This window comes from Ambystoma mexicanum, chromosome 11 (assembly GCF_040938575.1).
Source record: "Ambystoma mexicanum isolate Mex_15411 chromosome 11, UKY_AmexF1_1, whole genome shotgun sequence".
Classification (NCBI taxonomy): Eukaryota; Metazoa; Chordata; class Amphibia; order Caudata; family Ambystomatidae; genus Ambystoma; species Ambystoma mexicanum.
In genome coordinates this window covers 1,034,007,162-1,034,033,994 of record NC_090934.1, presented here as the reverse complement: position 1 = coordinate 1,034,033,994, position 26,833 = coordinate 1,034,007,162, and the positions used below count along the sequence as shown (strand labels likewise).

The 26,833-nt window shown below is 45.1% G+C and overlaps 1 protein-coding gene across 1 annotated transcript in view; it reads right to left on the bottom strand.

The window, feature by feature from the left end:
- The window catches only part of AGBL1 (AGBL carboxypeptidase 1), a 3,520,373-nt gene that overhangs the window by 2,366,196 nt on the left and 1,127,344 nt on the right, over window positions 1–26,833 (bottom strand). The window contains exon 12 of the mRNA XM_069624284.1: window positions 14,668–14,751. Coding sequence (XP_069480385.1) covers window positions 14,668–14,751 — 84 coding nt within the window. The remainder of the gene's footprint in view (window positions 1–14,667; window positions 14,752–26,833) is intronic.

Here is a 26,833-nt window from a genome sequence, read left to right as displayed (position 1 = left end):
ACAACAGAAATTACTACAGCAGAGCACGACGCCCATGCATCCCAAGGTGCGAAGAAGATTGCAAGGGAAGACAGCAACATTGAGATTGATTAAAAAAAAAAATAATAATAATAATAATACATTTAAAAAAGAAAAAGGGGGGTAATCCCCTGTGGAAGATGATTACATAAAGCAGCTAATTGGAGAACAACTGTATGTGGAAAGTGACCAGAGAGAGAAGAAACAACGAGCAAATGCACAAGTGAGCAAGCTGCAAGAGAAAAAAATAAATAAATAAAAAAAAAAAATAAATAATAAAAGAAGAAAGAAAAACAAAAAGAGAGAAGAAAAAATAAAATAAAAGAGAGAAAAATGTGATAAGTGCCTAACGGAGTGAGACAAAAGAGCGAAGATGGTCACTTGGGTGGAGAATGAAGAAGGACGTATACTGTTGAGGTACCAGCCTTATGTTACCAGCACAACAGTGACAAGAAGTGGACAATCATGCTGGATGCAAGAAGGTTGAGAGAAGTTGCGAGATGAGAGCAGGAACATCACTGCTTATGGACTACTATTGAGCACATGCATCTAAAAATCAAGAGAAACTACCACTGAATTGGGGAGGAGACTGTTCATTAGTGCGCATCAGCATGCCCTTGTTGGTGATGACCAAGGAAGATGTGAAGAATGACACATTCACCAAGATGGAAAACAACGGAAGAAGAGAAACAGACAGAGGAGTAAAAAGAGGGGGGAATTACTTCTCGAGCGAGACAGAAGAATGATTGGGTGAAGTACCAGCATACTAAAGAATGCTCAGCAAAAATGCATCCGAAAAGAGAAAGCAAAGAACTAGCTAGCGCTTGCATGGTAATGGATGACATCATGACTGCCTGGTTGATTGAAAGTGATAACGGAAGCACTAGTACCGAGCACAGCATCATTGTGCAAGATAGAGATACATTGCAAGATGTGAGAGAACAACAGAAGAAGACATCGGAATGCAAATAAGAGACATGGTGAAAGGAAGAGCCGGACTAAGGGAGAAGATAGCGGTGTGCGACATGGTTCCAGCAGTAACAAAGGTGGCCACTCCCTGCGATCAGAGGAAATACGAAGGGAAGTGCGTGTGGTGGAACACAGAAGGAGAACACTCCTATATGTACTGTTCATCAACAACAATGCAAAAAATTATGGACACTTCAAGGAATTGACAAAGATATGCAGACCGGAAGGAGGTGAATGTTGCTTGGTGGTGTGGTCGACAAAGTCGACCAGAGGGGGGACTGAAGAGGGAAAATCGAGATCAAACCCATGCCCCCTCACCCCAGGCGCATATACAGAAGAACAGCAGGAAGAACAAGGAGCGCACTTATCATTTGAACCAGGCCCCAGCGCACCCATGGGTGACAAATATGCTGAAACACACCCACTTCACCAACAGTGCAACTTCCATGCTACATTAGAATCAATGCTGCAATATCAGAATCTACAAACACAAACATCCCTGTTTAAAGGCTTGCAAATGCCTATATAAATTAACATGGTCTAATTGCACAGTGTAAAGCCATGTTTCAGGAAAATTACAGCCAAGTTCATTTCTCTCACTGAACACTGGCTGCAGAAGCCTTCAGCAATGCTCCTCGCAAAACCCACGAGCAGCCAATGTCGCGCATTCAAGATAAGATTGCTTTCTGCAGACAAACATTTTTAATTCTCCACAAATGCGAATAAACCACGGCAACCCAGTGTGTTTTTTTCTTTTCTTTCTGGGAAAGAAAGACATTTTCGCAAAGACTCGCAAAACATTTGAAACATAATTGTAACAAGAATGGCTCAGCCCAGCCAATCAGCGCTCAGCGCTCAGGTGCAAACTGCTTGCTTCAGCTAAAAAGTTTTGGGAACAAAGTCATAATGCAACAAGTTAGAATTAGGTAATGGGGTCTGGCACAGCTAAACCAACCCACTGACGCAAAAGGCTAACATCCAATTGTCAGGCTCTCTATAAGGGCTACAGAGGTAACCTATCACTTAGCAGCCAATAGCAGGAGGAGATAGGTTTCTGGGAGCTGATCCAATTCTGTGAGGTCAGCCTGCAGTGTGATTACAAAGCTGGCTTGCAAGCCAGCCCTGGGGGAGACGGCGCCTGAACTCTCGATGTGCACGATGGTCTGCGTGTTTTTTTCTTTTTTTGCTACCCAGGAATAAACGCAGTTTGGAACATGTGGCTGCCTGCTGGGGTCTCTGTTGCATTTCTGTGGGCCATATGGGAGGTGTTGGGGTCTCCCATAGCTGGTGAGGATATGGCTGCTGGCCCCCCACAGCCCTGGTGGGGGTCCAGCTTCTCCCCAACAAGTTGGTGCCCTCTGTGAGGCTCATTGCTCATTGTAACATGGGTGAATGAGCACTGCCTGCGCAAGCCCTGCGTTGAACTGCAGTCCCTGCCGCCGACTCAAGGAAGCTGTGGGACCCTCGCCTGCAACTGAAGACCACCGGAAAACGCGTAACCGGCTAAAGGCATCGGGGGCCACTTGGAAATACCCCGCTTGAGGGCAGGTGAGAGCCCTGCAGGAGAAGGGGTCCGGTGAAGCGCCTTGAGGGGGTGTCCAGCAGCAGAGCAAGTGCCAGTGCAGCATAGGAAATGTAAGTCAACCAGCAACATGGGCTTTGAGGGGGGGAAATGTTTCAAGTATTATAATGTATTGTTGATCAGTATGTTGCAGAAATGTTAAGTTCTTTTGTTTGGGTAGAAACTGGGGGGAGGCACTGTAAATTGGGTGGTGGGAGGTTGTACATTGTCGCAAAATTCTGCGCATTGGTGGTGATCGGCACGAAAATTGTAGTTGGGACTGGAGCGCTAGCAGTGGTCCCTTCTTGTGTTTATGAGGATATTGGGTGGGGTAGTGACTCCCCACATATAGAAAGGAGTGCCACGCTGGTTGGTCCGGATGGCGATTTCATGTACAGGGGTGTAGCTTCTCCCCAACATACCCGTTCCACGGGCAACACTGGGGGTAACAGACCTTTGCCCGCGTTAATGGCCCTTACTTCGCTCGGCCCCTTAACTGGGACCGCAGACTGTTAACCCCCCCCCGATGTTTCATGTGGAACGGGTACATAATGCCACATTAATCACGGTCTATGTGTGCTCATTGTACACAATCCCACCCCCCCCGGTGTTTCATGTGGAACGGGTACATAATGCCACATTAATCATGGTCTATGTGTGCTCATTGTACACAATCCCACCCCCCCAGTGTTTCATGTGGAACGGGTACATAATGCCACATTAATCACGGTCTATGTGTGCTCATTGTACACAATCGTGCATACAATTTACAAATGTACTTTACACTTAGATCAGTTCAATTCTGCAGATATCCTCTGCGAATCACACATAGTTTGCACAAATGTATTGTGTGTTTAACAAGGTATGAGCATGAGGTTAGTTTGAAAGCTGCTTTATGTTTCGGCCTGGCCTCAGTGTGCTGTGTACCACTGAATCGTCTTCGAACAACCCATTTTGGCATGCCATGAATAACCCCAATGGGCAGTATTCTTAAGTCCTTAAGCTTACCATCTCTTCACCTTCCCATGTTTTGCCAAAATCAGGGACAGCAGCAGGGCCTTTCAACCTTTTCAGTTGAAATGGGCTTCAAACCTCAGAGAGCTCCAAGCTGCTGCTCCTATGTCCATAGTCTTATCTCAAAGCAAAGTACTTCTCTAATTCAGCAAATTAAATGTGTGTTTTGCAGCAGGCATTGCAATATCCACCATTGTTCATATCACTTGGTTTCCTTTTTACTCCGGTTTCAAATAAATTAGCACAGACTGATTTTCCCAGCTTTAGGTAATGGGGTCCCCCAAACATCTTTTTGAACTGGACCACATCAGCCCCTGCATATCTTCAGCCGGCCTTGGATAAATAGTACATTTGTTTTGGTGGTGTGATTACTTCTGGTCTTTGACCTTTTCACTGAAGGCAGGATCATTTGTAGCCTATCACTGTGGATTCTCTACATTTAAAATAAGCTCATTTCTCGGACTCAGTTACTGAATGAATATTTGTCCTCCCATCCCAAAAACAGAATAAATATATTTGTTGATGAGTACCATATCATGGTTCTACTTTAGTTACCACATTTTCAGCAAGCGTATCATTCTATGTTTTTAATAAATCAAGTTATCTGTGCCACTTAAATAGTACCCAGTAAGGTATTATATTTTAAGCTTGCCACATTGTTTAATCGGAACTCAATTTTAAATCACTAAAAAGGTATACATAGGGTGATAAATACACGTTTAGTTTATTTCCTCGGTTTTCAAAGTGAAATACTGTATGAATTGTATTGCTTTTGGAAATAGATATTTAAAGCAGGAAACACATGCGACATGTCATTGGTTGGCCAATAAACAACTCAATGGCTTCAGCATATATGGCTGGGTTTTCTGTGGCATGTGGTGGAGACTGACTTAAATCCCTGTAAGGGTGTCATAGATTTCCCCGAATCCCAGGTTGAGAAAGTAAGTCACAATTCTGATTGGGCAGTAGTAAGTGTATGTACGTTGCAAATGGAACCCAGTTTAGGGGCTGCTGCTATATGAGTCCCCGCAGGGCAGAGGCCATTTGACGTGACCTGTTACAGCCACCAGGGAATGTGGCAGTCAGCAGGAAATGCGTCATTTTCAGGTCGATGGCACTTTGGTAGACCGGATCTACAATAGACAATATGGAAGAAGCTGAGCAGTGTTGTGGGTGTAGGCCGGGAGATCAACAGAGCTGGCAGCTGCCTCACTCACCTCTGGGCCTGGATTCCGTTTATGAAGATTCAAAGCAATGCCTTTTTTCGGCCTTCTCCTAGGTGGCAATGTCTCGTGCCTCAGCAAGGATCCGGGACGAACATGTCTTTGGTTTATCTGCTGCGTGGACGCATGTTTATTTGCATTTATTTATTTATTGAACAATTGTATGGCGCCTACACAGCATAAAGGGGGCATTGAAAGGGCAGGGCTATTCTTGTGTTTTGTGGGATCTGCAACGCCAGAGATGGCCGGAAAGTTAGGAGGCGTGCATTAGGCCTGGGAGTTAATGAAAGGGGAAGTGCGTCACTGCCTCAACGTGCTCCCCTTTTCAGGGGAGTAAGAGGAGCAGGAGGGGAAACATTAACTTAAAAAAAAAACAGTTTTAAAACGTCTGGAGCAATAACAAAGCAAAAGTGTTTTGACTGATATATGGAAAGTGGATAGTAGGCAGTACATCACCCGGGGGCCTTCTGATGGCTTAATTTAGTTTGTTGTGTTAAGTGGTCTTTGCAGAGGGCTGTCTGCACCTTGCAGGTATGTACAGGCACAGTGGTGGCACCCACGTCAATGTTTCATAACCTTTGTTGACATATGTTAAGAATGTGTGAGGTAAGTTGCAAACCTCGCCAAAGCCAACGCAGGTAACAGAGCTTCGGGCCCAAGTTGTAGGGACATGTTCCCATCCTTGCAGTGCCATCTCTGTTTTAGATCCCTTCCATTGGTTGTACAAACTCAGCAAGTAGGTCTAAAATGTTACTGCTGAAAGGAAATCTTAAATGCATGAGCCATCACTGGTACCAAATCTAGAGTGGGTCTGTTCATGTATAGGCTTTGGGCAAAGTCATTGGGGTCATTGCAAGTTTGCCGATCTGGGAACTACGGTACCGGTAAGCTTGCCGGTACCGTAGTTCCCGGACGGGCAAACTACGAGTTCTGCTCGCGGGTGCCATTACGGCCGCCAGGTCTGTCCTGGCAGCCATACCTGAATCCGCCAGCAGAAGTTGACGGTAGCACTGGCACCATTATTAACGGTGCCGGTGCTATCGTGCTCCGGGGACCGGGTCCGGTGGGGTCGGAATACCCCGGTAATTGACCATTGCCTAGTGCCGGTAATTTGCCTGTTTTACTGGCACGGCTACCGCTAAACTCGTAATGAGGCCCATTATCTTTGGAAGTGGTGGCCGATTTCATGAAACATTTGAGAGAAGAGGGGAATTTAGTAAATAAAACCCTTGTACACAAGAGCACTGTGTTATATGTCTTGATATTAAGGGACACTTCCCCATGCCCAGTTCCTTAATAATTATGTAGGTTAGTAATTATAATTATTATAATTGTTTTATTTATAACCCCATTATTACTAAAGAGGTTTATAAGCACTGATCCGAGATTCGGACCTGTGCTGCTTCCGAGAGAGTGCGTTGCCACTGAGCTATACTACCTGTCTAACTTAATGACGTTACGGGCAGTTTTATATGTAAATGCACTATCAGGTACGGGGTCCATCAAGGATGTACCCTTGCACACACACGTTTTAATGTATACATTAATGATGAAGCAGGTACTTTAGAATTTGTAACTCCCGGTGCTCCACTTTAGATCACCAATGCCCTCCAATGCTGTTATATGCAGACATGGCTGTGCTACCTGCTGAAATCCAGCCACCTTTGCAGAAAACGATTGTTGGTTAAGTTAATTTTCATTCGAAGATCTTCGAAATTTGTATTTAACCAGCAACATTGCTGACCTATGTGACCTAGATGCAGAGAAATGGTGGAACCTAATTTATGCTTGCCAAAGTCCAAAAATAAATTTTGTAACCGTCAAATTTCTAGAAAAAACTCTTAAAATGCTAGACCGTATCGATGAAGAAAATGCATTGTAAATAGTGAATTGATATGGTGAAAAAGATGCGTTGTTTTAGTGCTTAATGTTTATTTATTTTTCACTGTCTAGTTTAGTCCAAACTTATTATTATCGTTCAAAAACAAAAACTTGTTTTAAGTATACCGTTTTTAATTCGAACGGTTTTTAAATTAGATTTAGCTTATTAAGGTTCCCCTGGTTTCCCTTGCATCTGATCCTTGTTTTTTTACTTGCCTGATGTTGATTGTTACGAGCTCTTTGTGAAACAAAATTCTTTTAGTTGATTGTGAAAGGTTTGTACTAAACCAAATACACTTAATTAAAAAAAAAAATTTAAAAAATAAAATAACGATTAAGCAGGTACTTTAGAATTTTTAACCCCCGGTGTTCCACTTTAGATCACCAATGCCCTCCAATGCTGTTATATGCAGACATGGCTGTGCTACCTGCTGAAATCCAGCCACCTTTGCAGAAAACGATTGTTGGTTAAGTTAATTTTCACCCAGAATGAGGTTTTAAAGTAAATCATTTGAATTCAGGCATGATGGACTTTAAGTGTAAATTGAAATCTATTAGAAATATGACTACCAATGGCCACCCATCCTTGAGGACTTAGATACTCGGGACACAAACTTTTTGGGGACTAATTGAGAGACAGGCAATGAGGCTGGCAGTAGGTTGCCTCGCCCAGATTTTTGATTTGCCTAATTTAACCTTTGAGAACAGTTGCTCCTCTTTTAGAAATGTATCATATTAAGTCTGTATCAATGTCTCTTTATGGTGCTGGCATGCAGGGAATTTTAAATATCAAGGAAAAAATTAGTTACTTCTAAGCAAACAATATTTACCCTGTAGTTGACTTTTCGACCATCTTGTGTCATTTTCAAGGCAATCTTAGTTTGCGGAGTGAATTACTTGATGAGCTGGGTTAAGGATAGGAACGTGATATGAAAAGATATGGCATTTATAACGTGCCTATACACAAGTGTTTCAAGGCGCAACGAGGCAAGGTAGGGGGAACAGAGGGAAGACAGAGACAACGATCTTACTATGCCAGGTGACATTTAGATCGCGCAAGTGCAGGGGAAGGGAAGAATTGCAGGGGGAAAGGGAGAGGACACTTCAGAAGGTAATCTGTGACCATGGCGTTTGATCATAGGTAGGCAGACAATTAGGGTTTCCTGATAAGTTTTTTAGTAAAGGTAGCTGTTGGATAGTCCTTCAGAGAGTATTGATATTGATATTTTATTTTGATCACGCTCGTACACAAGTGTTTCAGAGCGCGAGTACTAATGGTCACAATATTGGCATTGCAATGACAGTGCACGCCAGACAGCTATGAAGACAGGCCTGACTCAGCCTCCTCAGACTCAGGACCTTGCCCATTGATGAAATGTACATCACCAAGGGGGACCAAGCCGCCAAAGTTGTGACCATTAGTCCTCTCTGAAGGACTCTCCAACAGCTACCTGATTACCAAACTCATCAAGTAATTCACTCTGCAAACTAAGATTGCCTTGAAAATCACCCAAGAGGGTTGAAACACGTGTTGGCTACAGGAATAAATATTGTTTGCTTATGACTACCAGAGTCCGCCAATTGCTATGAACTGAGACATTTATGGCATAGACAGATAATTACCCAGTGCAAGGGTTCTCTCTTGTAGAATTGTGGAATCCTAGTTGGATGACTAGATGGTAAGAGGTAGGGGAGAACTCTGATACTGTAACCAAGGCAATTGATATTGAACTAAAAACCAACTATTGATTTCAGTAGTTAGTTAACAAGCATTCACGCTTATAACAGAGATCCATCTCTAGCTAGCTTATATGTGGGTTGTCTCCCTTTTACCGTCTGTTATGAGAAGATCATACCATGGTGGAATTAGCAAAGGGAATGTATTTATTCTTTTACAGTGAAGTTGAGGAATCTATACCACACTTCACATGTTTCTGCCCATTATACAATGAAGCTACAGCAAAAACCTCAAATCTCTTTCTTAGAGAAAATGTGTTTTTCAATGTCAACCAGCATTTGAATTTCTTTTGTTTATGCCAGGCTTAATCACCTTTGCTGTAATGGATACCTTTGTAACTGTGTCATATTTCATCAGATGTAAATCAGTAAGTGATTTTGTTATATTTTGTTTTGCATGTTATTTGTTTCAGTGTAATTGATCGATTGAGATTGAAGGTAATCTGTACTTGCCTTTATAGCATTTTTAAACTCCGAAATGAATCTAAATTAATCAGTCAAGAAACAGGAGTTTATGAGATGGGAGGAGAAACTGGGAACACTTCCCAATGAGAAAAGGGCCAATAGAGGCAGCCAAGTTAGAGGCTACGTTACCGCAATTGCGTGGTATATGTATGTCTAATGTCCAGTATAACTTGTCTGGAGTTATGTACAAATTATCTTTTTATGGGATTTTCCAAATTAGTAAATTGGTGGTCTGTTCTAAGACAGGCATTGATTGGGTGGGGTTGATTTGCAGTTGCCTCACTTACATGTCAGATCAGAGATCACGCTTGCTGAGACAGTTTGAAACAGATTAAATAGTGGTACCACACTGTTGCAGTCCCAATTCCAGCGGGTGTGCAAGCAGCCATGTCTATTTCCAGAATGAGCCATGTCCATTTCCAGAAGAGGCCATGTCCATTCTCAGAAGCAGCCATGTCTATTTCCAGAATGAGCCATGTCCATTTCCAGAAGAGGCCATGTCCATTCTCAGAAGCAGCCATGTCATTTCCAGAAGGAGCCATGTCCATTTCCAGAAGAAGCCATATCCATTTCCAGAAGGAGCAATGTCCATTTTCAGATGGAGCCATATCCATTGCCTAGCATTATTTGTTTTTATCAGAGTGTAATGCCTATCAATTTCTCTCTTTTCCTATGGGCGTATAGTCTGGGATGATGCACAACATTTGGTTTGAGAATTTGGTCATCCCTTCATCCAGTGGGGAGGACTGCACATTACAAATGCCCATCATTGCTAGCAGATCACAGATGATATGTATGAGTGGCATTGGCCATTGTGGGTATTCAGCAGCTGAACAGATTACAAGAGATGGTTAACTTTCTTTTTCAGATAGCCATTACAAAAAGTGAGATGTTCAACTAATTGACTCATTGACCAATTAGTCAGTGCCTTTTTCCAAACAAAATTACACGTGAACCGCAGATAAACTTGAGAAGCACAGAATTGAACAAAATAAACACCAGACATAGAGGTGGAAAACAACCTGGCCAAGAAGTCACCAGCACATTATAGTCCTCAGGTACCCTATCAATGACTTTAAGGGCCTCATTACACGGATGGCGGAGAACCATGGCACTATTAGCTATTAGTATTAAAATACCGGCACCGCCTTGGTGGAAAGGGGAATTACCGCCCCATTCCAAGGTTGGCGGGGCGGTAATTCCCCCTTCCACTATTGCCCTTCCCCATTCCGATTTTTGCCCCATAGGGCTCAATAGGAATGGGGAAGGCGCTAATTACGGTACCGCAAATTGCGCTACCGTAATTAGCTCGCTGGGTCCCTTTGCGGGTTGGTTTTTAACACCTGCAAAAAGCAGGCGTAAAAACCCCCAACCCACAAAGGGACCTCGTAGTAAGGCGGTAAGGATTTACCGGTACCAGTATTTTACCGATACCGGTAAATCCTTACCGCCATCCGTGTAATGAGGCCCTAAATATCAAATGGAACTCTACTGTAGGATCAGACTGATGATTCCCCTGCTCAGCCATTTATTGACTCAGGTGGCACTAAACATCACTGGGCCTGGAGGATGGATGTGGCAGTTTGCGGTACAATTCCTCACATTCGTTAGCTCCAATTAGTTCATGCATCCACTGATTTACTGAGGGTGCAGTTTTGTCCATCCACCTCACAGGTACCTGAATTTCTACAGCCCTTTGATTCATTCATAGAGAAGTGAGTTCGACATAGATGGAATTACACCAGAAACTCATCCAAGGTTATGAGTTGGCCATCTTCAAAAAGGTCCTCAAACCTTATGAACCCCATTATGTGTAGTTCACACATGGTCCTCTTTTCATTTGTGAAGAGGATGTCCTCAATATTGTCCAGGAAGGTCATAAGAGCCTATTGGGGGGAAAGTGAAGTACTTGGGGGACTTTCAATGAAGCCCATTGTGCGTTTACCACCGAATCAGTAGAAGTGCGCTGGCACAGGGTGATGTTGAATTGTAATGACTCCATCGCGGTTGGTGATGCTAGAATATCTTACAATTTAATATGTCAGGGCATGGGGGGGTTGACAAAAGTGAATTGTGTGTTAAAGCATGCATTTCATTTCATACATTCTAATCCACCTGCCCCTGTCTGTATGGCAATACCAGAGTGTCCCATTTAATGCAGGGTGTTTTTCCACCCCAAATATGATTGTTGGGGATTGGTTAGGTTTTACTGAAGAAGAGAGCAGTATGTTGTATAGGGATGTTAGGAAACAAATATAGGCACTTGGGGATTAGCAGCATATTCATTATAGAAACCATGGGCATGGAGGATAAAGGCATGCTAGACCATCTTTTAGCCTTAATTTGCAAATCATGAAGCAAAGGACCATAATTCATCAAATATAAGAGAGCACTGGCTAGCGGGCCACATTGATACCTAAGTATTTGTCACTAGATTGGGACCATTTAAAATGTTCACAGTATGCGGCCGGTATGACATTCCCAGTGAGGGGGAACAATTCAGACTTTTTCCAATTAATTTGCAGCCCTGAGTGTTGACCGAACTCTATTAATTCATCGACATCTGGTCTAAGGTTGTGCTCTGGTTGCTTAAGAAAAACTGCCAGGTCATCCGCATATAGTTATAAAACCAAAGATTGATTAAAGAAGTGACGACCACTGTCTGAGTGAGGTTCCTTGAGGATTGCCACTAGTGGTTCAATTGATAGGGAAAAAAGTAAGAAGGAAAGGGGCAGCCCTGACGTGTGCCCCCGGAAAGTGACAGGTGCTCTGAGGTGACACAATTTGCTTAAACAGAGGAAGTGTGATTGGAATACAGCAAGGATACTAGAGAGATGTAATTTGGGTCTACCCTTATTCTGGCAAGTGTCTCCAGCATGAATGGCCATTCCAAAGAATGAAAGGCCTTTTCGGCATCAAGAGGTCAGCCAATGCCAAAATATTCAGGTCAATCAATGCAAGGATACTGAATAACTTCCTCAAGTTATGTGAAGTTGAACAGTCAGGGACGAAGCCAGATTGGTCATCAATAACCATGTCCAGGAGAAGGGGGAGTATTATTCATGCTAAAATGTTAGCAAATATTCAGTTGTCCTGATTTAAAATGGAACGTGGTCTGTAAGACCTATGATCCTGTGGATCTTTAGTAGCTTTAGGGAGCCCCACAATCCTGGTTCATTAGTCAACAGAGATATTTTTCTTGCGTAAGAACTGTATTATACATCGAAAGGAGGCCCTCAGGGCCTGGAGCCTTCCCAGATGGCAGCTCAGCAATTGCCGCCTTGACTTCCTCCATCATAATGGGAGTATTTAATTGTACCCTTTGCTCATCATTAAGCTACAACAATGTTTCCCTGTCTAGGTATTTACCAATTGGAGGTCTTGTTTTACAGAGTTTTGAAGTGTAAATTGAGGTGTATTATTCAAGACAGATCTGGTTGATCCCCTCAGTTTGTGATACAGAATTCAGATCAGAGTCCGGTATGGAGACTTGTTCATAAGGACCCCTATTTTTTTAATTATCCAAACCAGTGTGATATCTGGCCTGTCAGATTCCACATACTTTCAAGCTATGACCTTACATGCCCACATCTTGACCTCCCTATCAGCTAGTTGTTGGAAATCAGCTTGGCATGTGTGTGGATATCTAGCAACATTGCAGACAGACCATTTGCTGTTTGTTCATCATATTGGGCCTCATTACAAGTGAAGCGGAACGGGTTAACGGGACCCGCTAAAGTAGGCGGACCCGTTAAACCCGTTCCGCCTCATTACAAGCTCCCCTCGCGGGACCCGGTAAGTAACGCCTGGTCAGACCAGGCGTGTTTACCGGGTCCCGCGAGGGGAAGAGGGAGCAAACAACGGGCTGCTCGCAGATCTCGGAGTATGCTGGTCCGGAAACAACTGTACCGGCAAGCTTACTGGTACCATTGTATCCCAACCTGCAAATTCGTAATGAGGCCCTCTGTGTTTTACTGACCTCTGTAACTGTATTCCCTCTCCCACTCTGTATTCACCCTCTGGTTCTCTGCTCTTTTTCAATGTTCATTCTCTGTTCTCTCCTCCTCTCCCCTCTCCCTACTTCCCTCCTCCTGCCCTCCCTCCCTCCTCCTGCTCTCCCTGTCTTTTCTATGCACTTTTGACCTAGTATGATAGCAGCAGCGTTTGTCCCCAGCTCTACCAGAAATGTCGGCAGACCTAGTACAGTAGTTGCCTGTCTGTTTCCCATTCATTCCTATCTGTGCCTTTGCACTTGCTCTATCTGAAATGTCATTAGGCCGAGTACGGTAGTCGCCTGTCTGTTTCCCATTCATTCCTATCTGTGCCTTTGCACTTGCTCTATCTGAAATGTCATTAGGCCGAGTACGGTAGTCGCCTGTCTGTTTCCCATTCATTCCTATCTGTGCCTTTGCACTTGCTCTATCTGAAATGTCGCCAGGCCGAGTACTTCACATTCTTGTTGTTCATGGCCTGCAAGAATGTCATTGTATTTTTACCTTGTGCCCTCCCTTGCCGTGAAGTGCTTTGAAACACATTGTGTATAGGTGCTATATAAATAAACTATCATATCATATCATATCATTTGTGAAAATGTGCTTGTGCGCTTATTAATGGTCAATGATTTTAAATGTTTTAGCTTTGCAATCTTTTATTATTTATGTTGTAGTTTTATATTGTATTTTCTACGGATATATTAATTGTGTATGAGGTTTGTTTTTAACCAATAAACACATATAAACAAAAAAAGATGAATTCTGTAGGTATTGGATGGTCTTCACTGCCCCCATATCCCTGACTCTGTGGCTTGTGCAAATGGAGCCCACGCGTTTGCAGCCAAATCAATCTGGCCCCCTGATAAAATGCAGCATCACCCGCTGAGTTCAGTGGGAGGAGAGGGTGGCTTTAAATGGGGTTGAAATTGCTTCAGCGTTTAGTGGACTGGATGTGCAGGGATCAGGCTCCAAGTGCGTGACTGTTGTTGTGGAAAGAGGCCTGTTGCTACTTTGGCCAACACATAAGATACCGTGTCACTCACCTATGCCTCTTGGTCCTTTCCTCTTTTTCCCACAATGCCAGCCAATCAAGATAAACATACTTTGTGACACGCTTTGTTAATGAAAGTTAGTTATTGGGGGTCAATACGAGGTAGGAGGTAACCATGCCGCTATTAGCGGCATGGCTACCCCCTTACCGGGTACCGGGTCTGGGTTCCTTGAATGAGGAATTACCGGGCCATTTCGACCTTTGAGGGCCCGGTAATTCCTCATTCAAGGAACTCAGACCCGGTACATCCCCATTTCCATTCGAGCCCCCATAAGGCTCAATGGGAATGGGGAGCATGCTAACAACTGGCCCGTTGTTAGCATGCTGGGCTGCTCGTGGGACCCGCTTGTAAAACCAGACGTCCTTAGCGGGTCCCGCGAGCAGAACTTGTAATGAGGCGGTAAGGGCTTGACGGCTCCGGCACCTTTACCGGCATTGTTAACCCCTTACCGCCAGGGTCGGAATGACCCCCATTGTCCTCATTTTGTGTTACTTTTTATCCAATTTTACTTTTTAATTCCCTGCCCTTTGCACTCAAAAAATCGTTCCAACTCACTTTAACCATTTCGATTGAATAACTGAGCGACTTTATCATCGAAATGATCTTACTATTCAATATAAAAATATTTTTGATAAGAACACATTCCAAACCATCCACCATTGAAAGCAAAACGTAGAAGGTGGTTGATGGGAAGTCTGACCACAACGTTATCTATGATTTAGCAAATACGTTATGTATTTACTCAAATAGCTTACCTTGGACTGTCCAGGTCAAACACCACTTTGTCAAGAAGATCGCTTGGTTCCAAAAGGCGCTTTAAGTCCTGGAAGACTTTGTCTCTGGAGAGATAAAACACAATCATCGTGTGGTTACTTTCATATAGCACACAGAAGATGCCCATTCTGTTGTACATGGCCATGCAGTATGAAAAAGAAAAACATACTATCTCGATAGCATATATTTGTGTTACACAAATGTGTAACTGGGCACAAACTAAAAAAGTAGTGGTCAGGATTATAATGCTGCTATCCTGGTGGAGACTAAAATGTTCTTGTCAATGGGTACACAATGGGGTCATTACGACCTGGGCGCAAAGGGATACCGGGCACCGGTAATGACACCTGTGCCGGTAATCCCTCTGCGCCCTATTCCGAGGTCCCTTTGCGGGTCCCTCCCTTAACGCCTGGTTTTACCGGGTGTTAAGGACGGGACCCGCAAAGGGATACCGGGGTCAATAACGGTACCGCAATTTACGGTACCGTGATTGACACCTTCCCCCTTCCCATTGAGCCCTATGGGGGCTCAAATGGGAATGGGGAATGGCTTTTCAAATGGGGACTTATCGGTCCCGCCAAGGTCGGACTGGACCGGTAAATCCCCATACCACCAAGTCGGTGGTGGTACCGGTAATAGCGCCATGACTAGCACCAACCTCGGAATGAGGGCCAATGTGAATAAAATGGTAACAGGAGGTTTGGGCGCAGTAGATTTCATCGAGGGGGAATTGGTCAAATGTATTTCTGCCGTATTTTACCACAAAAGTATGTGGGGGTGGGTTAGGGTAATAATGAAGGTCTGGAAGGAACTGGGGGGACCACAGGTGGTCTTCCCCACATACATTTGCGGTAAAATCTCCTTAAAAAAGAAGATTCGACCAATTCTCGCTCGATGAAATAAATTCGATGAGATCGCAAAAAAACAAATATGTTTCTGGGAAGGAAGGGACAGAAAAAGGTGTTAGGTTTCACTAAGAGGGCTTAGCTGACATAATGAAATGGGTGCAGTTTTGGAGGCAACATCACCAATAAAATAAACCCAGACTGCAGCCAATTTTCAAAGGGGTGATAAAATGATGAACAGTTTTTAAAACATGTTCTTTTGCGTCGTCTTACTACCAAGAGCTTGGATGAGGGCAGCCATATTTTAGGAACATTCATGGAGTGTGAAACTCACTGTGAGAAGCACATTACATTACTCTGGAGAAGATAAAGGAAGCTATTGCTTTATATCTCAGCAGAGGCAATGGCAGAATAGTGAATTAATTCACTTTAACATATGGCCTGGGCCAAGAAACAAAGTAGTCTAGGGATTTCAAATGTACAGGTGATAGACTTTAAAGGAAAAATAATTTGCATTCTTTTATAAGTTCATTAGTTAATTACTTTTTGTGTAATCTGGAACTGGGCTACATGTAAATGTATAACTTTCCATATTAATTATTTATTTATGTATTTATTTATCTATTTATTGTGCCATTTATATAGTGTTCCTAACCCGGAGGCCTCTGGGCGCTTACCTTGCCTTTCATAGTTACACACATAGTTACACATAGTTACTCACGGTTATATGGTACATTACATATAGCCATCTTTAGCCACTACATGTGTCGATCAGTCATGTTATGTTATGCAGATCTTTAGGTGTGGATTTTAACTTCTACAGGACCCTTCTAAATGCAAACACAAGTGGCCAGGTAACACTGCAGGTACACCGTCAATAGATGCTAGGCCACACACCCGTGGGGGAAGCTTTTCTACTCCTGAGTTGCCAATGATGCACCTGCAATATTGGTTGATACAGAGATGGCGCTGGTAGCCTATGCACGTGCTTTCTGTTAGTCAACTCTAGCCTGATACATCATCCATTCATTCATTTTTCTTACTTAATGGTGGTTGGTTGATTGGTAATTTATTTATTTATTTCACCATTTATATAGCGCTCCTAACCCAGAGGCTTCTGGGCGCTTATCTTACATAGTTACACACATAGTTACTCACAGTTATATGGTACATTACATATAGCCATCTTTAGCCACTACATTTGTCGATCAGTCTTGCTATGTTATGCAGATCTTTAGCTGTGAATTTTAACTTCTACAGGAGCCTTCTAAATGCAAACCCAAGTGGCCAGGTAACACTGCAGGTACACCGACAATAGATGCCAGGCTTGGTAAACCACACACCCGTGGGGGCAGCTTTTCTGCTCTTGAGTTGCCAATGCGGCACCTGCAATATTGGTTGATGCAGAGATGGTGCTGGTAGCCTATGCACGTGCTTTCTGTTAGTCAACTCTAGTCTGATATATCATCCCTTTATTCATTCATTATTCATTCATTTTTCTTTTACTTAGTGATGGTTGCTTAGTGGTAGTTGGTTGATTGGTCGTTTATAACAAGCTTAATACCCAGAGGTTTCTAAGCATGGACCCGGGGATCGAAACTCTGTTGCTCCGTATCGTCTTGCTTCTAAGGCGGACATGTTGCCCCTGAGCTATCCTCCCGAGACTAAGGAAAGATTTAATTTACAACACCCCATTGGAAAATGCTCTGAGACTCAGGGCCTTAGGGTGGAATTCTAGGAACCAGTACAAGTATAATTAGCACTAGGGCAAAAATCACCCTAGTAGAACAAACATATCTTTTCACTAGGGTAAGGGAATGTTAAACGGGAAATCATATTGTGCCTCCTTTCTAATATATATTGGCCTAAGCCTAGGCCTAATTCTAGTCGATCGACTTCACTGCCATTTTAGGATCATCCGCCATTTTGATTTCTGTTCACATGTAATTCTGTGTTCTAAAATGGTGGACTGTGTTTCGAACCTGTAACCAAGCCTTCCCGACCTTTGTACCCAAGTTAATGGTTAGGCTGTCTGTGGGCCGAATGTTTAGACTAGGTAATGAGACCTTGGGTCTCATTACGACCCTGGCGGAATGGGTTAACGGGTGCCACAAAAGGATGCGGACCCGTTAAAACCGTTCTGTGACATTACAAGGTGCCCATGCGGGACACGGTAAGCACGCCTGGTAAAACCAGGCATGCTTACTGGGTCCCGCAAGGAGAAGAGGGAGCAAACAACGGACCAACTCGTAATCGGCCAGTTGTTTGCTCCCTCTCCCATTCCCATTCAGCCCTATGGGGGCTGAAATGGGAATGGGGAAGGTCCGGGTCCTTAGAGGGAGGAATTACCGCGCCCTCCGACCTCGGAATGGCCCGGTAATTCCTCATTCTGGGAACCCAGACCCGGAGGCGATTTGGGCGGCAACCATGCCGCCAATAGTGGCATGGCTACCGCTGAGGTCGTAATGAGGCTGTCACGCCCTCTCACACGACCTTTCCCTCTTCACACCTCTCCTCCTCAGGCGCCTCGCGCCGTAGTATTTCCCATTCGCACCACCAGCAGGGAAAACACGGCAGGCGGAATACCATGTTGGGCGGATCTGCCTCGTTTCGCCCTTTTCCGCGTTGGCGTCTGCCATGGCGCCTCTTGCACAGCCGGCAACGTCAGAATAACAGGAAGTGCCGGCAGCTCCAATCGCTGGCCACGTTGCGCTCCATGCAACGTACGCGAGCAGTCACGTGATACGTCACGTGATACCACTCGCCCCTTCAAAAGAAGCCGGCAAACAAGACTCTTTGCTTCACAGCTACTTCAACATCTACGGAGGACTGTCACGCATTACCCTTGCTCTTGTTTGCTTCGACCTTGGAACTCTTTTCGGATTTGCTATTGGATTACCCTAGGATTTTGGCGTGCTCTCTGATTTTCTGGACATCCGACCCCTGTTATACTCTGGACTTGCCCTTGGATTGCCCTTCTGTTTTGCAACCTTCGGATTGCTTCAAGCCTTGCTACATATCTTGCCACACTCCACGAGGTACTGGGAAGGAGTGCCTATTACATCATTCCAGCTTGCCGTGGATTTCCCTGCGTAGGTTTTCTACCTACATTCCATCTCTATTAGGTAAGCTGGTGTCACTGCATCTTGTTTAACTCTTTCTATCAATTGCCCATTGCCATTATAGAGTATATTCCTGATTATAACCTTTTGCCTTACACCACTCAGGGGTCCTTCCGGCGTTCTCAATACCAGGCTGACGACAACACTCCTTCCTGTGGCCTCAAAGATTGCTCGGGCAGTGTTTTTATTCTGCTCGAGCGGTACTTGGGGACGGAGGCATTTTATAACTGCACGACCATCAAGTCGGACCCATCAAGTTAGAACAGACTGTGAAGCCTTATGGTCGTCCAGTTATGGATGTTTCAGCCGGGGACCCTGTGACTGCTTTAATGCAAGCAGTGACATCGCTTAGGACAGATATGGCAGTTGCTACCACTGCCCTCCGCACTGATTTAGCCTCTGCCACCACTGCACTGAACCATCGTCTTGATGCCATGCAAAGCACCCGACATCCCTTACCTGCTGACGCTGAGTTCGGCGATGCTGCCTCATCCCAAAACACCCCCATCACTCCACTTACTTCGCCAGTCCCGTCTGTGGTGGTTCAGACTCCATTTCCTCTAGCAGCCCCTGAGAGGTACCAGGGAGATCCTTTGAAATATCGCACTTTTATAAATCAGTGCAAACTACATTTCTTATGCCGACCTCATGCTTTCTCTGATCCAGTCTCTAAGGCGGCTTTTCTACTCTCCCATTTGTCGGGTGTAGCAGCCACATGGGCTAATCCGTTTTTGGAGAGCAATCATCCCGCTCTGTACGATTTCGAATTATTGACTCAAGAAATGGCTAAGGTTTTTGACACTAGATATAAAGCCCAATCCAGAGACATGGAGCTCTTAGATCTCACTCAAGGTCGATCTACTCTCATTGAGTATATTACCAAGTTTAATCAACTCGCCACCGAGACTTCCTGGCCAGAGAATAAGAAGGCAGTGATCTATTATCGGGGTCTGTGTGGTTCCATGAAGGATGCTTTGTCTGTAGTGCCCTCCCTTCCCTCACTTTATCTTGATCTGGTAGATTTAACCTTGCAAATCGACGCCAGGCGGGCAGAACGTAAGGGGGAAGCAGGGATATCCCAGAGCTCACCTTCAACCTCATCTAGCACCTTACCTGAACCCATGCAGATCGGCGGGGTACGCAGTCCTATTACACATGCCGAACGGGAGCGCAGGAGGGCAGACAACGCTTGCTACTACTGCGGACTCAATGGGCACTTTGTAAAGGAGTGTCCCCGTCGACCAAGAAACAAAGCTCCGGGTTTTCCGAAGACTCGCCCTTGAGATCAGGGGTTGGGGCGAGTCCTATACCTAATACCTCTGATCTTGCTTTTGGTCCCGTTCGACCTGTGGTGGTGCAAGCTTCCTTAAACCTAGCCGCAGGTGTTTCCCATGCAATACAAATAGTGATCGACTCTGGTGCTACTGGTTGCTTTATAGACATAGCGCTAGCCAGTGCTCTAAACTTACCTCTGGTCCAAAAGAAACACCCCGAACCAGTTCATGCAGTAGATGGGACGTCATTAACCTCTGGGCCGATCTTACACCAGACAGCCCCTTTGGAATTAGTCATACAGGAAGTCCATAGAGAGACCATGTCTTTTGACCTCATAGCTACGCCTCAGTTTGGTGTTATCCTGGGCATTCCTTGGCTAAAGAGGCATAATCCTTTGATTAACTGGGGTACAGGTCAGGTACTCTTTGAATCCGATACATGTCAATACTACTGCCTGCTTGAGACACCTCAGGTTTCCAGTCCCGCAGACATCCTAGGGATAGTCGCTTCATTAGACATAGAAGACAGGTCCGATTCCCCAGACACACACATGATAGGGGCGGTCACAAATAACATACCTCCTGAGTATTATGAATTTCGGGCAGTGTTTGACAAAGGCTCTGCAGAAGGCCTTCCTCCACATCGATCTTACGACTGCCCCATTGATTTAATCCCAGACGCCCCTATCCCAAAGGGGCGGATATACTCCTTAACCCAAACAGAGGAGCGAGTCCTTCAGGATTACATACAGCAGGCTCTGCGTCTAGGTCATGTTCGCCCATCAACCTCTCCAGCTGCAAGTCCCATCTTCTTTGTGCCAAAGAAGGAAGGGGATCTCCGTCCCTGCATTGATTACAGGCGTTTGAACGCCATCACAGTAAAAAACCGCTATCCAATTCCTCTTATTACCCCGTTGTTGGACAGACTTACTCATGCCACAATTTACACCAAATTGGATCTACGGGGTGCATACAATCTCATACGCATACGAGAGGGAGACGAATGGAAGACGGCTTTCTGCTCACGACAAGGGCTGTTTGAGTATACAGTTATGCCGTTTGGTCTCTGTAATGCTCCTGCTACGTTCCAGCGCTTCATGGATGACATATTTGGCGATATCCTGAACACATACGTAGTAGTGTATTTAGATGACATATTGGTCTTCTCTTCCTCTCTCGATGAACACGTCAAACATGTCAAGGAAGTGTTGTTACGTCTGCAAGCCAATGCACTGTTTGCTAAACCTGAAAAGTGTATTTTCCATACCAGCCAGGTTGAGTTCTTGGGGTTCCATATCTCTCCTGGAGGCCTCTCCATGAATCAGTCCAAAGTTTGGGCAATAAACGATTGGCCAATTCCGACCACACTCAAGCAATTACAGTCGCTTTTGGGTTTTGCCAACTTTTACAGACGGTTCATAGCTGGGTTTTCTTCTATTGTAGCACCACTCACTGCGCTCACTAGTCCTTCAGTCCCCTATGTCTGGTCCGAGAAACAACAAAATGCTTTCGATTCTCTGAAAACTATGTTCACTACTGCTCCGGTGTTACAACACCCTGACCCTGAACTCCCGTTTGTCCTTGAGGCAGACGCATCCTCTTATGCACTTGGAGCTGTACTGTCCCAGCCATGTCCTGCCACTGGTCGGCTACATCCGGTGGCATTTCACTCTCGCAAGTTCACAACAAGTGAATTACACTACACAGTCACAGAAAAAGAACTATTGGCCATTAAGGACGCCTTACAAACCTGGAGACATCACCTTCTAGGAGCAAAACACCAGACGGTGGTGTTCTCAGACCATAAGAATCTCCAAGACCTTGCCTCCTTGAAATGTACCAATAGTCGACAAGTACGTTGGCATCTTTTCTTTGCCGCGTTCGACTTCGTGGTCAAACATAGACCTGGTGTAGGGCATGGGAAAGCAGACGCCCTGTCTCGTTCTCCTGGGGGGGAAGTTCTACCATCCTTCCCTGAAACCTTGTTGAGTGAGTCTCACGTAGTTTGTGTTTGCACACCATCACCTTCATTGCAGTCCACCATACGACAATGGGTCTCCCGATATCCACAGTCACTAACAGAATGGGATCCCGTTATGCAGGATGGGCTGCCCTTTGTACATGGGAAGCTTTTTCTTCCCACGAGTGAAACCAGGAATTTGGCGTTGGAATGGTCTCATGATGCTGCCATTAATGGTCACCCCGGGCAGCATCGTACCCTGGAATTACTCAAACGATGGTGCTGGTGGCCGGCTATGAAACGAGACGTACAGAATTATGTCAATACCTGTCCGATCTGTGCTCAGGGCAAGTCACGTAGGGGCCGGCCTTTGGGTCTTCTTCTTCCTCTCCCGGTTCCTCCACGTCCCTGGCACACGGTCTCAATGGACTTAATTACTGATTTGCCACGCACACAGGGTTTCGATACTATATGGGTTGTTGTCGACTCCTATACCAAAATGGCTCGTTTTGTACCATGTAAGGGAGTACCCTCAGCCCCGGTTTTGGCCAGGCATTTCTTTAAGTCTGTCTTCTGTCTCTTTGGCCTACCTCATGTTTTGGTGTCCGATCGAGGCACACAGTTCACCTCTCGTTTCTGGCGGGCCCTCACCTCTCTGTTGGGAATTGATGCTCATTATTCCTCTGCTTACCATCCAGAGAGTGACGGGCAGACTGAGAGGGTTAACCAGTCATTGGAGCAATACCTACGTTGCCTAACGTTACAATATCAGGACACTTGGCTTAATTTATTGCATCTTGCCGAATTTGCTTATAACAACTCTTTGCATTCTGCTACTGGTTTTTCGCCATTCTTCGCTCTCTATGGCCAGCATCCTCGTACTCTTCCTCTGCCAGATTACTCCTCTTCTGATAACCCCGCTGCCTCGGCCTACGCTAGGGATTTAGTGTCAGTACATGCCCAGACTTTGATCCATTTGCGTGAGGCCCAATCTTCCATGAAATCCACAGCTGACAGGAGGAGGGCGGATGCTCCTGCGTACAAGGTGGGGGACAGGGTTTGGCTCTCCACTCGTCATTTACACATTCCTGGTTGTCGCAAACTTCTCCCTCGCTTTGTGGGTCCTTACAAGGTGGCCAAGGTTCTGAATCCGGTGGCTATGCGTCTGGCGGTACCTCCTGCTTGGCGAATCCACCCAGTTTTCCATGTCTCCCTGCTTAAGCCCTGCCTTGGTCCTACCCGATTAGTCGCCCCTCCTGCTCCGGTCTCTGTCTCTTCTCCTGATGTTTTTGAGGTCCAGGGAATACTGGGTTCCCGTGTACACAGGGGTGGGCTACAATATCTGGTGGATTGGCGGGGTTATGGCCCTGAGGATCGCTCCTGGGTTGCTGCTCGAGATGTTCACGCTTCTCGCCTGGTGGCCAAGTTTCATCGAGAGCATCCTTCCGGCCCACGCGGTCGTGGGCCTTTGAGGGGGGGCTCTGTCACGCCCTCTCACACGACCTTTCCCTCTTCACACCTCTCCTCCTCAGGCGCCTCGCGCCGTAGTATTTCCCATTCGCACCACCAGCAGGGAAAACACGGCAGGCGGAATACCATGTTGGGCGGATCTGCCTCGTTTCGCCCTTTTCCGCGTTGGCGTCTGCCATGGCGCCTCTTGCACAGCCGGCAACGTCAGAATACCAGGAAGTGCCGGCAGCTCCAATCGCTGGCCACGTTGCGCTCCATGCAACGTACGCGAGCAGTCACGTGATACGTCACGTGATACCACTCGCCCCTTCAAAAGAAGCCGGCAAACAAGACTCTTTGCTTCACAGCTACTTCAACATCTACGGAGGACTGTCACGCATTACCCTTGCTCTTGTTTGCTTCGACCTTGGAACTCTTTTCGGATTTGCTATTGGATTACCCTAGGATTTTGGCGTGCTCTCTGATTTTCTGGACATCCGACCCCTGTTATACTCTGGACTTGCCCTTGGATTGCCCTTCTGTTTTGCAACCTTCGGATTGCTTCAAGCCTTGCTACATATCTTGCCACACTCCACGAGGTACTGGGAAGGAGTGCCTATTACATCATTCCAGCTTGCCGTGGATTTCCCTGCGTAGGTTTTCTACCTACATTCCATCTCTATTAGGTAAGCTGGTGTCACTGCATCTTGTTTAACTCTTTCTATCAATTGCCCATTGCCATTATAGAGTATATTCCTGATTATAACCTTTTGCCTTACAGCACTCAGGGGTCCTTCCGGCGTTCTCAATACCAGGCTGACGACAACACTCCTTCCTGTGGCCTCAAAGATTGCTCGGGCAGTGTTTTTATTCTGCTCGAGCGGTACTTGGGGACAGAGGCATTTTATAACTGCACGACCATCAAGTCGGACCCATCAAGTTAGAACAGAGGCCCCTTGTCCTGTACATGACTTGTTGTCCTAGGATTGTCTGCACCAACAAGCCTCATCCACGAACATACATCAAAAACAATGTAATGCAAATGTTGAGCGTGGACACTGGCTGTTACACATTGTGAAGGGATATGTGCTAAGGCTTACTGCTAAATCCTGGAATACACTTTGCCATTGTAACTTGTTCGAATGTAAACCAGATGTAATCCGTGTGCATATTGTTGTATAAGCCATAAGTGAACTCGGCACAAACTCTAGACCACAGATTATTAACCAGCAGAGGGGCTGGACATTGTTACTGAATTGTATAAATGTACGAATGTCCAGATGTCCAGTACCTCTCACTCCTCACACTGAAGGGCTGGTATTCGTTGTGATGTACTGAGGGCCAGGTAGCTATCTAATTTTTGTTTCTTTGTAACTGCGCAGTATTAAAGATCTGTGAATCTTTATAAGCCTGTGTTTGGTGTTTTTCCTTTTGTGGTACTCAGCCTCAATATTTCCTCTTGCTTTTACAGGACTACGACAAGGTGAAGCATTGCACAGGAGTACACATGCATTGAAAGTATATGGGCCATTTTACACAAAATGTTCTTAGGTGAACGTGCATTTACCAATAGGTAAAGAATTGCTCTATTGCAAAAAGAAGAAATTCTTCCGATGCATTTTTGCATTATGTCAAACGGCAGGGCTAGTGCAAACACTGCCTGGAACAAACATGCATTGAAATTAAGTTTTTCTTTTTTTAACTAGTACAATGTTAGCCCTAGTGCAAATTGCATTCTAAGAAGTGCAACTTTTATGTATCATCGCCCTGTGTTTTTTCCAATAGGGGGCTAATTGCACTTGATCCAGTGTAAGGTTTTGGTGATGATGTTCGAAATTAGTGCAGCTGCCCGTTTTTGGTCTGAATAATAGCATAGACCTGACTGAGGTTGGGTTATGACAGGGCACTACAGTCTGAATGATTAGGCCAAGCTATTAAGTGTGGAGGGAATATGTCACTTGATCGTCTTAATGTCTGAAACATTGAGGAGAGTATAGATGCATATGGTCCATGGTAAGAGAAGATAAGGTTATTCTGTTGAACCTGACAAGGAAGTTTTCTTGTTAATGGTCTAGTAGATGAGGAAGTGGTTGGATTGCAGTTGAGGAGGTAGAGGGAGTAATTGTTGATGATGGGGATAACATCTGCATTAGGGATGTTGACAACCTTGTCAAAGAATGCAAATTGATCCCCGGAATTCAGGCAATACATCCAAATCAAATCCCATTCCAATCAGTGTCCTAAATCACAACTAAAACGTTGATCAATAGGGATATAATTAAACAAAATATCAAATACGGGTTTCTCAGAGAATTATGGACATGTACTAGACAAGCAAGGGTCCTTCAAAATCCTTGAAAATGCCCAAAGTACATTTTACATCTTTGCTCAAATATTAATTCCTATGCAGTTGAAAGAATGCGTGCAACTGTGTTGAGTAACGGAATCTGGCGATTCTTTGAAATTCCTCAAATGAGACCTAACCTAGGTTTGTAGGATTTGATCTGGCTGTGTGATAAGAGGCAAAGTGAGATGGAGCACAAATTAATTTAGAGGAAAATGTGAAAATAAACATGTTTAGTACAGGCCTGACCTAAGGGAGACATTGGGCCTCATTACGAGGAATGTGGTAGAGGGATAACGGCTCCAGTAGAGCTGCTGGCCCCGTTATCCCTCTACCGCCCCATTACGAGGTCTGCTGTTGGGTGGCGCTAAGGACGTCTGGTAAAACCAGGCGTTCTCAGCGGGACCCGCTAGCAAACCAGGATGCTAAAAACGGGCCAGTTATTAACAGGCCCGTTGTTAGCATCCTCCCCATTCCCATTGAGCCCTATGGGGGCTCAAATGGAAATGGGGATGTACCGGGTCCGGGTTACTGGAATGGGGAAATACTGGGCCCTCCAAGGTCGTAATGGCCCTGTATTTCCCCATTCCAGGGACCCGGATCCAGTACCCGGTACCCGGTATGGGGGTAGCCAAAAGCGGCATGGCTACCTCCATACTCGTAATGAGGTCCATTGAGTAAGTAAGCCATCTGGGAATGATGACTGAATCCAGATGGCAATCTACTGCTACTTGCAATGGATCAAAACGGCTCTACATAGCAACCAAGCACTCATGCTGCCATTAATTGTATCAAAATCAGTGATGCTCATCTGGCGGGCAAGAGCACAGAAGGTGGCACCAGTAGGTCATTCTTAACTGATTGATAAATATGTGAGATTGGACTAAGGGGGACTAATTGGCAAAGTAGGAAGACAGACTCTTCTAGAGGGCAGGGGAGTTCCGAAACCTACTGTGATCAATATTCAAAGAGTTCAGCTGCCTTGACATAAGAATAGGCTTTTTTGTGGATATTGTTCACTGACGGAATGGGTGTGGTGGGCAGAGACACTAAATGGACGATGTGGGGCAAAGGAAGGAATCAAAGGTTTCGCTAAAGGTTCTGATTTTAATCTAAAAGAAGCTTTCAAACCTAATGATGACGATGGAGAATT